General features: G+C 37.5%; 1 protein-coding gene across 6 annotated transcripts in view; it reads right to left on the bottom strand.

Moving 5' to 3' along the window:
• The window catches only part of CBLB (Cbl proto-oncogene B), a 219,550-nt gene that overhangs the window by 12,585 nt on the left and 191,635 nt on the right, over positions 1–15,330 (bottom strand). For all 6 annotated transcript variants that reach the window (XM_037063336.1, XM_037063340.1, XM_037063339.1 and 3 more), the window contains one exon: positions 5,389–5,508. In XM_037063336.1, coding sequence (XP_036919231.1) covers positions 5,389–5,508 — 120 coding nt within the window. The remainder of the gene's footprint in view (positions 1–5,388; positions 5,509–15,330) is intronic.

A 15,330-nucleotide genomic window follows, 5' to 3' on the forward strand; every position in this document is an offset into this window, starting at 1 on the left:
ATTCATATTAACATTTCTTATAATAGTAGTTTAGTGATGATAAATTCCTTCAGCATTTTCTTGTCTGTGAAACAATTAATGTCCCCATCTGTTCTAAGTTATAGCTCTGCTGGATAGAGTAATCTTTGTGTAGACTTTTGCTCTTTCATATTTTGAATATTTCATGCCACTTACTTCTGGCCTAAGAAATTTCTGTTGACAAGTCAGCTTTTAATCTTTTGGGAGTTCCTTGTACATACTGCTTTTCTCTTGCTACTTTTAATATTCTCTGTCTTCTATCTAAATATTAACCAGGTCTGACCCTGCCTAGCTTCTGGGATCCGATGAAATTAGGAGTGTTCAGGGTGGTATGCAGGGAGAGTAATGGGGGTAAAATGGGGACAACTGTAATTGAACAACAATAAAAAAAGTTGTACTCTAATATCCTAAAAATAAATAAATAGTGTAAGCATGTAGATACTTAAAAAAGATTTTTTGTCTTTAATTTTTGGCATTTTAATTATGATGTATATCTTGTTGTGGACTTCTTTGAGGGATTCTCTGCACTTCTTGAATTTGTATGTCTATTTCCTTCACTAGGTTAGGGAAATTTGGGGGCATTATGTCTTCAAACAGATTTTCAATCCTTTGCCTTCACACACACTAGCTCCTCTCTTTCTCCCTGCTTCTGGTACCCCTGGGGTATGCTGAAGCTTGTCCCAGAAATCCCTTAAATAGCTTACTTTGTAAAAGTTTTACTTAAAAAAAGATTTTATTTATTTTTAAAGACAGGAAATGTAGCAAGAAAGGGAGAGAAATGTTGATGTGCAAGAGAAACATCCATCGGCTGCCTCTTGTACTCCTTAACCAGGGGCCTGGTCCTCAACCCACACGTGTGTCCTGACCAGGAATCAAACTGTGGACCTTCCAGAGAGCGAGCCACTGCCCAACCCAATGAGCCATACCAGTCAGGCCTCTGTTTTCCTTTTGCTGTTCTGACTGCATGTTTTTCACTAATTTGTCTTCTACATGGCTTTCATCCTCTACCTCATCTAATCTTTATTTCAGTTATTGCATTGTTCATTTTGACTGGTTCTTTATTGTTCTGTCACCTTGTTGAGGTTCTCGTTAAGTTTATCTGCATGTGCAATTTTTTAAATTTAATTTTGGCTCACCTACTGGTGTGTTAACTACATTAACTTTGCTAAAAAATAAACATAAATGAATGAGTGCAAAGGTTACTGATAAAAGAACTGATTCAAACCCTACCACATTGATGCTTACTAGCTGTGAAGACTTTGGTTACATCACTAAACTTTGTTGTATTGTACTTTATTTCATAAATTGACATTAAAGTACTTATTTAAGATTGGCTGTGAGAAATAAAATTATGTCTTAAGCTATATTATATGGTAAGTTTACATTTACTTATATTTTATAATTACATTCATGCAAACTACTTAACCTATTACATAACATAAAATATGACACACAGCTACATAAATTGTTATATATTGTATCTCTCATATATAATCTACATGTTTATATTGAAAATACTTAGCATAACATTTGGACCATAGTATGTGATCAACAAATTTTAAATATCATTACTTTGTACAATCTGAGACATAATCTCTAAACTTACTTAATAGTTCAGTGACAACACTTGGGATGGACATCAGAACTTTTAGACTAAAGATATTCTCAACTATATCTGAGAATTAAATGACCAAAATAATATACATTTAATTAAGGCATAAAAGAAATCTGAATCATTGAGTTGGTCAAAATGTCCATAAAATAGAAGACACATTTTTCATTTTAACCAATAACTTGATTGATTTGGATATTCTGAGTATGTCAGCTATCTCCCACTATCGAATCCTAGTGGGTAGAGGCCAGAGGTGCTGCTTAAACACCTTCCAATGCATAAGACAGCCCCACAACAAAGAATTATTTGTCCAAAATGTCCCTAATACCAAGAGACATCACAAACTACTCTGACACATTTGATCTGTCATAGCACCTTCTCCATACACTGCACAAATCTTTGTGTTTCAGTTGTATTTTTCCATTTCTTGAAATAATAAAGCATTATACACAGAAAATGGTGAATATTTTCTTCCATCTTCAATATTAAGTTTTTAAAAAATCACACAGGGATAGAACATCTGTCACAATACAATTTAACGAAATGGTTTTGAATGAAGTTAAAGATAACTATGCACCACTGGAGCCATCATATGGAAAAACCTAGACAAACTTTTTGGCCAACCCAATATATTATTATTAAGGCTGTGTTTTTCTAAGTAGAATCAATTAATTTGGGAATTCAATTACACCATAAAATTGAATTGCTGCCACTAAAGATGCACTAATTTAGATGGAAATGATTTAATACCTAGTTTTCACTAAATTACAAATAAAAAAACCGTCACATATACTGTGGTAGATAATTATGATAGTTAAGGCTATGGCTATAATATACAATATTTTTATGGTTATTAAAGAGCATTACTATAAGATTTATAAGAAGAAAAGACTTCAGGTTCTGTGGTAAGAAAAAAAATCAGATAGTCCAACTATGGGAACTACAACGCTGCAACTTTCCTGTTGAAACACACAAAACTCTTACATACATAATTTATCTTAAAACATCAGAACACAATTCCAACTATTCCAAATGCGATCTTAATCGAGATAAGTATAGAGTATTTGGTCTTAATATAAAATTTATTCAATACTCATTACTTTTCCTTTAAGCTAGTAAAGGAAAAGCAGTATTGGAGTTAATTGCTTTCATAATGAAACCTCCTTACTTTTGACTGTGTATTTGGCAATAAGGTCTTTCAGCAGTTACAAATATGCTTCATAAAAGTTATATGCTGAAATTATTGCATTATTCTCAAGTGTTGCCTTGAACTGCCTTCTAAATACTAACAATATGAAAGATCTCAAGAGCTAATGCTGCACTGCATCAGCACAAGCACATCATTATGACTTTGTTGTTCTACTCTAAGTTGGATTCCCTGAGTTTTTAAAGAGTGATATTCAAACTGTAGCTAAGTATAACAAAGAAAAGCAAACTGTAAAATGTGCAAAAACTCAAACATAGATAATAATAGCCATGAACACCATATGAATATAACCATGTGAAGAAATAAGCAGATTATAAGCAAAAAAAAGTCTGCCCCATATGCAGGCTGGTTAAATCCACTGATTTCTGATTAACTATCATTGCTACATTTGAAATATTTTAGATCTGGCTGGTGTGGCTCAGTGGAATGAGTGCTGGCCTGAGAATCAAAGGGTCACCAGTTTGATTCCCAGTCAGGACACATGCCTGGGTTGCGGGCCAGGTCATCCGTAGTGGGCGTGCAAGAGGCAACCACACATTGATGTTTCTCTCCCTCTCTCCTTCCCTTCCCCTTCTCTAAAAATAAATAAATAAAATCTTAAAAAAAAAAGAAATACTTTAATTCTCTCCCCCCCAATTTTTATAATTGTAAATATTTGGAAGGTTCTTTGTATGTGCAGATATACATATACATGCACACATCTATTTTAGATAACTGGATAAAGAACATAGTTTTATATAAAGTTATATTTTAGAATTCTTTAGAAACAGACTTTGCATAGAAATCTTGCACATAAATAAGTCACTATGAGTCATTTAGATGAGCACAAAGACAAGAGAAAACTGAATTTTAACATGTAGCAACTATATCAGAATCCTGAAGAGTCATCCTAAAGAGCCTTATTAAAAGCACATTACTAAAAATTACAAGCTGTTAAAGTCCTAAAGTAACAGAGCATCCAGTCTCAAGTTCCTGATGGAAACACCTAACCCAGAAGGCGAGCCCGAGCCCTCTGCTGGAGTACAATTAACCAGTGACAGCTTGGTAGCCCTCTAGGTTGCATGTGAGCAAATATCTTGTTGGAAAAAGTATCTTATTTTCTGTGGTTTGACCTTGTTTGTAAAGAGACTTCAGGGAGTGTGTTGAAATATTTGATGTTACAGCTAGCTGAAGCTCTCTGAATAATAATCAGGACTATTTTATCACTCAGGTACAAGCCAGTTCAGGCTTCCGGTAAATGCCTATTTGGGGATATTTCCACAAGGTTTGTGACTCAAGGTTTATCCACACAATTTCTAGAGTAATGCTAATCAGAGTTCCACCAATTGAAATCATATATGTGACCGATGTTCCTCTGGCCTCTATAACACCCACATACTGTAGAACTGTAAAGAAGCTATGAAAATAGGGTATTTTGGTCCCAACTCTTCCCATAACTTGCGTATGTATTTCTTTTAATCCAGTGTTGGTGGTACTGAATGTGTTATTTTAAATCAGTAATGGGTCTCACCTCCAAGTTATATTTGAACATTATTTTCTTAAGGGATTTGCTTCCTTCTTATACCTACAGGCTGTCAGGCATTGTGTCCCCCTCTTTTTGATGCTCACACTTTTTCATCAATCTGGAAATCCACTATTTTGACTGAAAACTACTGTGTTTTAATGGTTACCAATAGGTGTATCAGAAATCTTGGAAAGACCAGAATTGGTAAGAGAGCACTGACCAAAATTCGAAAAGGTTAATAAAATTTTCTATGCTCTCCTGAGTTTTATTCAAAGTGTTAAAACTTACAAAGCTATAGAAGGATTTCAACATCTCCCAAGCATGTTATAAAATATATAAGAATCACAGTGTTGATAATTCTCAAATCAGCAATTACTTAATTTGATTCAGAACTTAGAAAATATGTGACTATCACTAATAACAAATCTTCTGTGAACTGAGGTTTGAACTGTAGAAAAAAATCTTGAAAAAGGATGACAATCTAATAGGAAAAATTCTGATGTTTATAATTATGACATAAAAATATTATTCATATTGTTCAAAAATATGGGTTTTAAGTATGACTTGTATTTACTAAAATAGTATACAATGAGGGTATATTCTTCTACTTACTGGCTGGCAATGAATCAGTGCATGGTGGCCCTAAATAAGCTATAAAATTAATAATCTGGTGCTAATATTAATTCTAAAGCGATTTCTTCCTTTAATGGAGAAATAAGAGAAGGAGGCATTACAGTGTCTATACAGACTTCTCTCTTTTCCAGTATCTGGTAAGGCAAAAAAAAAGTTCAAGAATGAATAGATTTTGCATTAGAGAATATGCTCTACTGACTGATCAAAGATAATATTAAGGCTAGAATTTTTTCTTCCCATGAGGTAATTTTATAGGCAGTCCTCTTATACGCAAGCTTTATAAGCAAGTTGCAAAGGTTAGAAATCCTTTCTTAGGCTGGCAGTGCTTGTTAAATCACATAATGAATACAAAGGTACTCCAAAAAGCACTTTATAACCCGAAGGTGTTATTACTACTAATAGTAGCCAACTCACCTGCAGATGAAGGAAGCTGGTCATACTCCTGTGATGTTCTATTGGACTTGACACCTTCCCCTGGCAACCTCCTTGCAGGAGGCAAAGGAACTTGGCCACTTGCTGGGTCAAAAAAGGGATCTTAAAAATACAAGATAATTTTCAAATTAGAATGATTTTCTCTGCTGGCTGACTGAAGGAGAAATTCTAGAAATTCTCTATAAAGATCCTACTTTTAGGAAATAATTTAGAAAACTAATTTCATAACTGATATTAACAACTTTTTAATCTACCAGCGTATTTTCTTTCTATTACTTGCTCAAATATACTCTTTCCATTTGTGCCTAGATAATATATTCATACAAATTTTATATTTATATTTTTCAGATCTTAGTTGTTCAAAATTGTTGATAAAACTCCTAATTTTTATTTTCTGTCCCAATATTTCTTGTACAATGAATAGAAACTGTTGCAAAACTGAGAAAGAGGGAGGGTGTTGAACTTTTGTCTACAAGAATATTTGAAGCCGGTTGGTCTCTCCCTAAGCAGCAGCAGGCGGTCTGGAAACGGACTTCACACTTGCGATTTCTGAGCATAGATGGATTTACGTGAGATCTCCTGTACATACGGGGTGCTTTATACAGTAAGACTAGATTGCACATCCTATGTTAAGAATTGTTTGTTGTCACTGGCTCACTGAATAGTAAAATAGACTGTTAAATTAGGCTGTATTATTAGTAAGGTTTAAACATACAGCAAATTTTTCTTTTTACTACTTTTGCAGTGAGAGAGGGAGCATCTGAAATAGTGAAAAATGTAAATTCTAGAGAAATTAAATTTTACTTTACTACTTCTAATGATATTTATTGACTGGAACTAAAGTCTAAAAAAGAGACTTTGTCCATGCTACTATACCAAACTGTGAGGGCCATAAACGTCGCTGGTTTAAAATTAGCAGTGCACGGGCTCACTCCACAGAACTGACTCCTCCTCTGGGTGGATGGGCGCCGCCTCTGCAACACTGGCTGGCGGATGATTTTCTGCCACCACGCCCACCTCAGCTCCCCTGGTCTCCTCTCCGTTACTTTCTCATCTGCCAGGCTCTCCACAGTGCAGTAAGTTCTTCTGAGGTTAGAGGCCTCGTCTTATTCACACTGTTTGAATTTCATCTCCTAACATAACATAGTAGCAAGAATGCTGCCAAGCAAATAGCCTGGATTTCATAAATATTTACTTTTAACTACAAAAACTAAATGCTCACAGATTGATTTTCCATGAATTCAAAACAAACCTATGAATCTCACTGATAAATTCATGAAATCTGGATTTCTAACATAAGGCTAAAAATGTAAATACTAAAGACCTAATTACATTTCATTGTTTTAACTTCCATTTGAGTTTTTCATTCAGAGTATGTAAGAGTTTGATTACTTAAGAAAGTAATACATGCTAATTTATACCAATTTTTCACTAGATAATGTAAGGCAACTATTGAAGTCATTGATTAATTTTGCCCCTATTTGAGTACAATAATTATCCCCAGATTTGCTGGAGACTTTTTGACCTAAGCAAGGCTACTGCGCTTGCTTTCATTAATTTCAAGATTAAAATGAGTCTTAGATTTTGAGCTTTCAATATTTGAAGAGTCGGTGGTTCAGCATCATTAGTTTTGCTGAAGTATTTTAGGAACATAAATCAAATTCCACGCAACAAGTGTTAATCTTTGATTAGAAAGAGTAACCAAAGGAACCAAATATGGTAATTTCTGCATAAAGTTAGAAATTTCCCAAGAATTTAGATATATTCAATGAAGTTTACTTTCAGTTCTTCTGCAATCTAAAACATCAATGACATGACAGGTTAGAGGAAAGATTATCTTCCTCTACATGTAAAAGTACACATGTACTTTTAAAATTTCCTTAGGGGTAATTTATAGGTTTGCCAGATACACATATGCTATTTCTAATAATCTATTTAAGGCCAACCATTAGATTCTAGACACACTGTGGAGCCATAAATAAAACACAAAATATACAGTTGTATGATATTATTCCATTAAACTACCTCACTTAAAAAGTCACTAGATACACTAAAAATATTACCATAAATTATAAAAATATTTATAGTTCAGTTTCAGAACCACTGCCATGCTCTGTCATGCAGAGTTTGCTACCTGTCAGGTATGGGGTAAACCGGGCTTTTATAGCAGGCTGTGCAGTTGGAAGCATTCATGCTTCCATGGGAAAAGATATACAACACAATTACTACAGAAAATACAATAATTAACCGTCTCCTGATAAGGAAAATGTGAAAAGCAATAAAGTTGTTAAAAATAACTCTTCAAATACTAATTACAATAAAATTTTATATTCATACTTAGGACTAGAACATACAAATTGAAAATAGCATAGCCAATGTGCCATTAAATAGTAGTACATGTTTGAGAACTGAATGAATAAACATCATGGGATTAATTTATTATAAAAAGCAAAGTACTACTGCCTGCGATTGATAGTATATAATGCTAAATTTAAAATTTAATAACTATTTTAAAGATTATAAAATACTAAGGAAACACTAGAAGAAAAAGTTGGCCAATTGTAAAAGAAGTGGGAAAGATTTCTGGTAAAGACGGCAGAGTAGGTAAACACTGTGCTCAACTCCTCCCACGACCACCTCAAATTTATAACTAAACTACACAACCACCACCACTGTAAACCACATAAAATCTAGTTGATGCCCTGTAAGTAAAGACACAAAGAAGCCATGTGGAAACTGGGAGGAGGGATGGAGATGCAGACAGGATGGAGAGGCAGGACCCACAGTGTGGCAGTGAAGAACTAGGATGGATATCTCAGCTGCAAAGGTGCCTCGAGAGAGCAAGAGTTCCCACCCCACACCAAGATCCCTAAAGCAGTGCCCCAGTGCCAGAAAGAGGAGTCCAAGGAACATCTGGTTGTAAAGACCAGCAGGGATTGAATCTGAGAGAAGGGGAGGCTGGAGAACTAGATGCTGCAGGTCTTAAAGGGCTTAAGCACAAACTCACTCGGCTCTGGGCTCCAGTGCAAAGGCAGTAGCTCAAAAACTGCCTGGGACATATAAGGAGAAACTCAACTGACGGGCCTCAGGGCCAGGGCTGGAAGAGCAGGGTTCAGGACAGCTCTCTCCAGTAACAGAAGTACTGGTGGGTACCACTATATTTTTGTTGAGCGCTCCCCGCACCCCACTGTCCTGGCCCAGGTGGGTGCCAAATCTGAGATCTTTACTAACCTGGCTAACACTATTTGCCTCACCTTAGTGATTCCCTGACACCCTGCCTCATCCTACTTAGCATGCCTGGCTGAATCTCTTCTACTTGCTCCTCACACAAGTAGCCTGCTTCGGCTCATGCTTCAGACTTTCCTGAAACCTATCAAAGGCCCACAAAATGCAAACAAGCAGTAAGTATCTGGCTTTGGTGTGTCCAGTACCTCTTGCTAAACTACCTCAAGATTGGCATGACCAGTCTCAACTTGGCCATGTAACTCCCAACAGGTAACCCCAAGCCCAGCATAAGAAGCATCTAGTCTTGGCTTGGAACGTAGCCTCAGCTAAGTGGCCACAAATGTGGCACAAGTGGCAGCTGGCCTCAACTCACACTGTGGTGCCTGCCAAAGGGTTCCAAGTCCAACACTACTGGCTGCCAGCCTTAGCTCATAAAACAGTCTCACTCAGGAACCTCGCAGCCCAGCGCAAGCAGGAACCAAACACATATTACTTTGTAGCTCCTACTAAACACCCCCAAGCTGGGAACAAGCAGTAGATGAATTTGATCTGCACTGTAGCCCCATTTAAGAGGCTCCAGAACAAACACACCTGGTGGCCAGCATCACCCACACCAGAGCCCCACCCAACTAGCTTCACAAGTTACAAACCTGAAGAGTGGATTTGGCTGGCACTTGAGCCCCACCAGAGTGATTTCCGCTTGTGGGGTCAACCCCTGTACAATAATAGCTCATCCACTATAGTCACAGCCAGTCCTCAGACCCCCTCAGCCAGAAGGTCAAATTGACCCACTGATATGAACATAGGAATCAAGGCTCAACTACAATAGGAAGGCACACACCCCCACACAGGGGACATCTCTGAGCACTGTCCAGGTGAAGTGACCAAGGAGACTATTACTGGGTCCAACAATAGAGCTAAATAAAGCCATGATGCAAAGACCAGGAGGTGAGGCAGATCTACCTGATACATAGTAACAAACACAGGGAGTCAGCCAAAATGAGGACACAACAAAACATGTCTTGAATAAAAGAACAGGACAAAACTATAGAAAAGAACTAAATGGAGACAAGCAATATGCCAGATATAAAGCTCAAAACACTGGTTTTAAGGGTGCTCAATTAACACAGGTAAAGGGTAGGTGAGCTCAGTGAGAATTTCAACAATGAGGTAGGAAAGGTAAAAATGGGATAGAAAACAAAAAAGAACGACTCAGGAATGAAGAATACAATAACTGAAATGAAATGTATATTAGATGGAATCAACAACAGACTGGATGAAGCACAGGATAAAACCTGCCACCTGGAAGACAAGGTAGTGAAAATAAATTATATGTCGTGATCAAGTAGGGTTTATCCCTGGGATTCAAGGTGGTTCACATCTGGAAGTCAATTAATATGATCCACCACAAAACAAAAGGAGGGATAGAATTTGTAAGATCATATCGACACATGGAGAAAAAGTTTTGAGAAAATCCAACATTCTTTCATGACAAAAGACTCTTAGCAAAGTGGGGATAAAGGGAATACACTTCCATACATGGCCAGATACGAGGAATACACAGCCAACATCACACTCAATGGTGAGAAGTAGAAAGCTTTCTCCCTGAGACTAGGAACAAGACAAAAATGCCCACTCTTATTGGTTGTCCTAGCTATAGCAATCAGATAAAAGAAAGAAAAAAAGGAAAGAAAGAAGGCATCCAATTTGGAGAGAAGTAAAGCTGTCATTATTTGCAGATGACATGATACTCTATACAGAGTACCCTACAGAATCCACCAAAAAATGTAAGAACTAATATATTTAGTAAAATAGTGGATTCAAAATTAATATTCAGAAATTGGTTGCATTTTCATACACCAATAAAAAACTATCAGAAACAGAAATTAAGAAAACAATCCTATCGGTGGATTGAGCATGGGCCTGTGAACCAAGGAGTCACCTGTTCGATTCCCAGTCAGGGCACATGCCTGGGTTGTGGTCCAGGTCCCACAACTAAGGCCTAATCTGAGGGCTTAGTCTTGAGTTGGGGGCACTCAAGAGGCAACCACACATTGGTGTTTCTCTCCCTTTCTTTTTCCTTCCCTTCCCCTCTAAACATAAATAAGTAAAATCTTAAAAAAAAGAAAAGGAAACAATCCTACTTAACAATTACATCAAAATGAATGAAATACCTAAGAATAAGTTTAGCTAAGGAGATAAAGGACCTGTTCTCAGAATAGTATAAGGTATTCAAGAATGAAATTGAAGAAAATATAAATAAATGGAAGTATATACTGTGTTCATGGATAGGAAGAATCAACATCATTCAAATGTCCAGACTACCCAAAGCAATCTATGGAATCAACACAATCACTATGAAAATACCAATGGCCTTTTTCACTGAACTAGAAAACAACAATCCTAAAATTTATACGGGCCAACAAGAAATCCTGAATAGCCAAATCAATCTTGAGAAAGAGAACAAAGTTGAAGGTATTATGCTACCTGATGTCAGTCTATGTACCACAAGGCTATATAATCAAAACAGTATGCTATTGACACGAAAACAGTAACAGATCAATGAACCAGAATAAAGAGCACAGAAATAAACCCATGCCTTTATAGTCAAATAACCTTTGACAAAGGAGGCAAATACATGCAATGGAGTAAAGACGGTCTATTCAAAATAGTATTGGGACAAATGGACAGATATATGCAAACGAATGAACACCATATGTATATACAAGCAAACTCAAAATGGACAAAAGCCTTAAATGTAGGACCCAAAAGAATAAAACTCCTAGAGGAATGTAAGCAATAAACTCTGACACTGCTCTTAGCAATATTTTTGGGGTACGTCTCCTCAGGCAAGGGAAGCAAAAGAAAAATAAACAAATAGGCCTACATCAAACTGAAAAGTTTCTGCACAGGAAAGGAAACCAACAAAATGAGAAGACAACTTAATGAATGGCAATACATATTCAATATCCACCAAAATACACTGGGTAAGAGCTAAAACATATCAGGAACTCATATAACTTAACACAAAAATAAATGACTTAAAAATGGGCCGAAGACCGGGAAGGAATCTAATCCTTTTTCACAAATACTGAAATATATAAGATAGCTCTAATAACATCCAAGGCTGCCTCTTTTCCGAGTTACACATCCTCAGTTCCTTTAATCTACTATAGTTTACATGGTATAGTTAGAGTTCCCTTTACGATCCAGGCTGCACACTTCTTAGGTGTTTCTCTACCCAGAGATTCTTAAAACGGAGCAGGCATCAGAATCACTGGGAAGACTTATGACACAGGCGGCGTACACAAGGCCTGCGAGCAGAACCCAGCCCTCCACCTTGTTTTATCTGACGCGGCACCTTGTTTCCACCCAGTGGCAGCGCTGAGCTCTCATTTAACTGTTAAGGAATAAGTTACATTTACACAGTCCTAAATTACATTCCACCCTTTGAAGGCAACTGTGAGGCTGATGTGCCCCCCCCCCAGGTGAAAATGAGTTTGACACCCCTGACTTATGAAAACAGATTATTGGGTCTTAACTCATTTAGAAAACCTTGGGTGGGTCCTGTGAATTTGCATTGTAAATTATTATGTTTTAATCCTCACCCAAGGATATCTTTATTGATTTTTTTAGAGAGAGAGAGTAAGGGGTAGAGAAAGGGAAGACACATTGATGTGAGAGAGAAACATCAATCAGTTGCCTCCCATATGCGCCCTGACTGGGGAGAGCCAGGGTGGAACCGGTAACCTCTCCTTGTACAGAAGACACTCCAACCAACTGAACCACCTGGCCAGGGCTGAATTTGCATTTTAAAAACAGCCCCAGGTGATGCTGATGCTCTTGGTCCCACAATTTTAGCTCTAGCCCAGCAATCTTTCAACAGCTGAACAAGTTAGTAGTCTCCACACCCCTGAGCCCTGGGGAAGACCCCACCTCACTTCTGCTCTGACGGGAACTCTGGGAGTGCAGCCCCCACCCCAGCCCGCTGCCGCAGCACAAAGCTCCCTTGGTGGCCACATTGCGATAGTGCTTTATAAAGGTCACGGTCATCGAAAGTATCCATACATACTTTTCAGTATTCTTACAAATGACCCAAATTTTCTCTGTATTTTCCTTAGGCAATTGCATTTCTGGATCCAAGTGGAAAATTTTCATTTATCTCTAATCAAGTCAATTTTGCTACCTTTTAGATTTGAATTGTGATATAAAATTGGATATGAACTACAAAAGGGATTCCAGGTTTGAAAATTGGTGAAAGGAAGCTTCAATAATGGCACCACAGACACTGTATTTTGTGCACCACGCAAAGACACGTAGTTATGGGAATGCGCAGACATAAATACAGCCTTGGTTTTGTTCCCAGAGCACTGGCCCTGGCACGAGTGGAGGGAGGGGTGCCTGTTCCAATATGCCAGCACAGAAGAAGTGCCTTTTTGTAATTCACATGAAAGCACATATATGCTAGCCGTATCCCTGGGCTTGAAGACTGGAAGTGTAGAGCGTGGTTTGAGGACTCTCCTGGTTTTACTAGGATATGACTGTCCTGTCCAAGTAGACAGCTAATGTACAGCAGGGCATTACTATTCTACCAAAAGAAATCTTGCAGGCAAGGCTAAAATAGAAAATAGATAAAAGGAGCACAGAGCTGTGCCCCAGCTTCACTTTCCCCCTTTGATCCTACTGGACTCCTAAGGCTCCTTTGCAGAAACACTGGACTGCGGTTTGAAAATTTTTAATACTATAGAGCAGTCGCTGGGCCATGGGGCTGGAAAGGTGGACCTGACCCAAGTGTGCAGGACAGTGAGAGCTGTGATGAAGAGAGGTAGGTATGATTAGGTGTTTCATACAATATCAAGAGAAAATCCAACCTTTGTCTTTAATTGGGTATAATTATTTCCTCAACCAAGTCTTACCAATAGTGGCCAGAAAAGATTTATTATTACACTGGATTAAAATTTTACATGTTAAATAGAAAAAAACAATAGCTGTAAAATGCTTGTACAGTCTCTTTAAATTTAGCATTGATCTTTATTTTTTATTTTTATTTTTTTAGATTTTATTTATTTATCTTTAGAAGGGAAGGGAAGGAGAGAGGGAGAGAAATATCGATGTATGGTTGCCTCTCATGAGTCCCCTGCTGGGAACTGGCCTGCAACCCAGGCATGTGCCCTGACTGGGAATCGAACCACGTTCTTTTGGTTCGCAGCCCCATGCTCAATCCACTGAGCTATACCAGCCAGGGCTAAATTTAGCATTAACCTTTAAAAAAAATCTTATATGGTTCCAAAACTGTTGAGTTAAACATTCCTTTAGCATTGTTACATGAAGTCCAATTCTTAGGGTGAAGAACCACTTTTGTGAATCTTCTATTGTAGTTCTTTAGACATTAGAATGTATTAACTACTTGGCAAAATAATAGTCAAATGCTTATTTATGAGCTGGAAGAAACCTTCATAGTCTATGATATGATTAGGTAAGAAGTAGTAAAATATTTCTTTTTAAAAGGAGGACGACAGCTAATGTATACAGTTTAAAATGGAATAAAAACAAGTCTTCTCAAGGGATCTCAAAGGATCTGGCAACAGACTAGAAATGTCTTATTAATGACATACAAGATTGGAAAAGGAAAAGAGATGCTGCCATTTTTTTATTAAAATTGTTTATTTCTAAGGAATGTCAGCACCTTCGTGAATGCAATTAGAATACTCCCGTGTGTAAAAGCAGGTCAAGTGAGAGTCAGCAGGTCCGAGCAACACTGCTCAGGGCCCCTGTGGGCCTGCCTCCTCCAACCTTTGGGTTAAGGGCCATTGCTGCTGCGCCCCCTGCAGCCAAGCAAAGTCAAAGCAATCAAACCTGTATACGAAGTACTACAAAATAATGTATACAATTTTTATTTAATAAAAGGGGGTATTTTCACTTTGAAGTATCAAATTGTAGTAGTCTTGAGAGCATATTTATGAATACTTTTACATAAAGCACAATGAACAATAAAATCATGATAAAGACACCAAATATTTTACAATCAATTCTATTGCTAAAAATAGGGGAAAGTATGTATTTATGTAAAATGTTTTTGTCTAGCTCCTGGAAAGCATGACCTAATTTTAAAAGAAAGCACTTCATTGAACATTTGTTTCATGGGGCTTAAATCACATATAAAAAAGGTGATAGGTACACTGTAGGAATCTGGCCAGACACTATCCAGAATTTAGCCTTGGGAAAGGTTAGTAACTAAGATTTACAGTGATTCATTTAAAAAAATATGAATTAGCCCTGGCTGGCGAAGCTCAGTGGATTGAGCGCGGGCCTGCGAACCAGACGATCGCGGTTCGATTCCCAGTCAGGGCATATGCCTGGGTTGCAAACCGGTTCCTTGCAGGCTAACTACCAGCAGGGGATGCACAAAAAAGGCAACCATACATTGATGTTTCTCTCCCTCTCTCCTTCCCCTCTAAAAATAAATAAATAAATAAAATCTTAAAAAAAAAAAAAGCTTGAAAAAAAAATAAATAAAAAATATGAATTAAAGTCCATGTATAAAGCAAAGATGAGAAAAAGTATAAGTGTAAAGCAAATTTTAGTGCTTATGTGAAGCTGTATAAACATGTAAGAGCCGAGGGCATGCCTACCCACACTGCCTGGGCCTGGCTCTCTGATGAGCGTTTTGTGGTCCTCTGCATTTCAGGGGGTGGGGGG

Source organism: Sturnira hondurensis, unplaced genomic scaffold, assembly GCF_014824575.4.
Source record: "Sturnira hondurensis isolate 20B ecotype Veracruz unplaced genomic scaffold, ASM1482457v3 Scaffold0014432, whole genome shotgun sequence".
NCBI lineage: Eukaryota > Metazoa > Chordata > Mammalia > Chiroptera > Phyllostomidae > Sturnira > Sturnira hondurensis.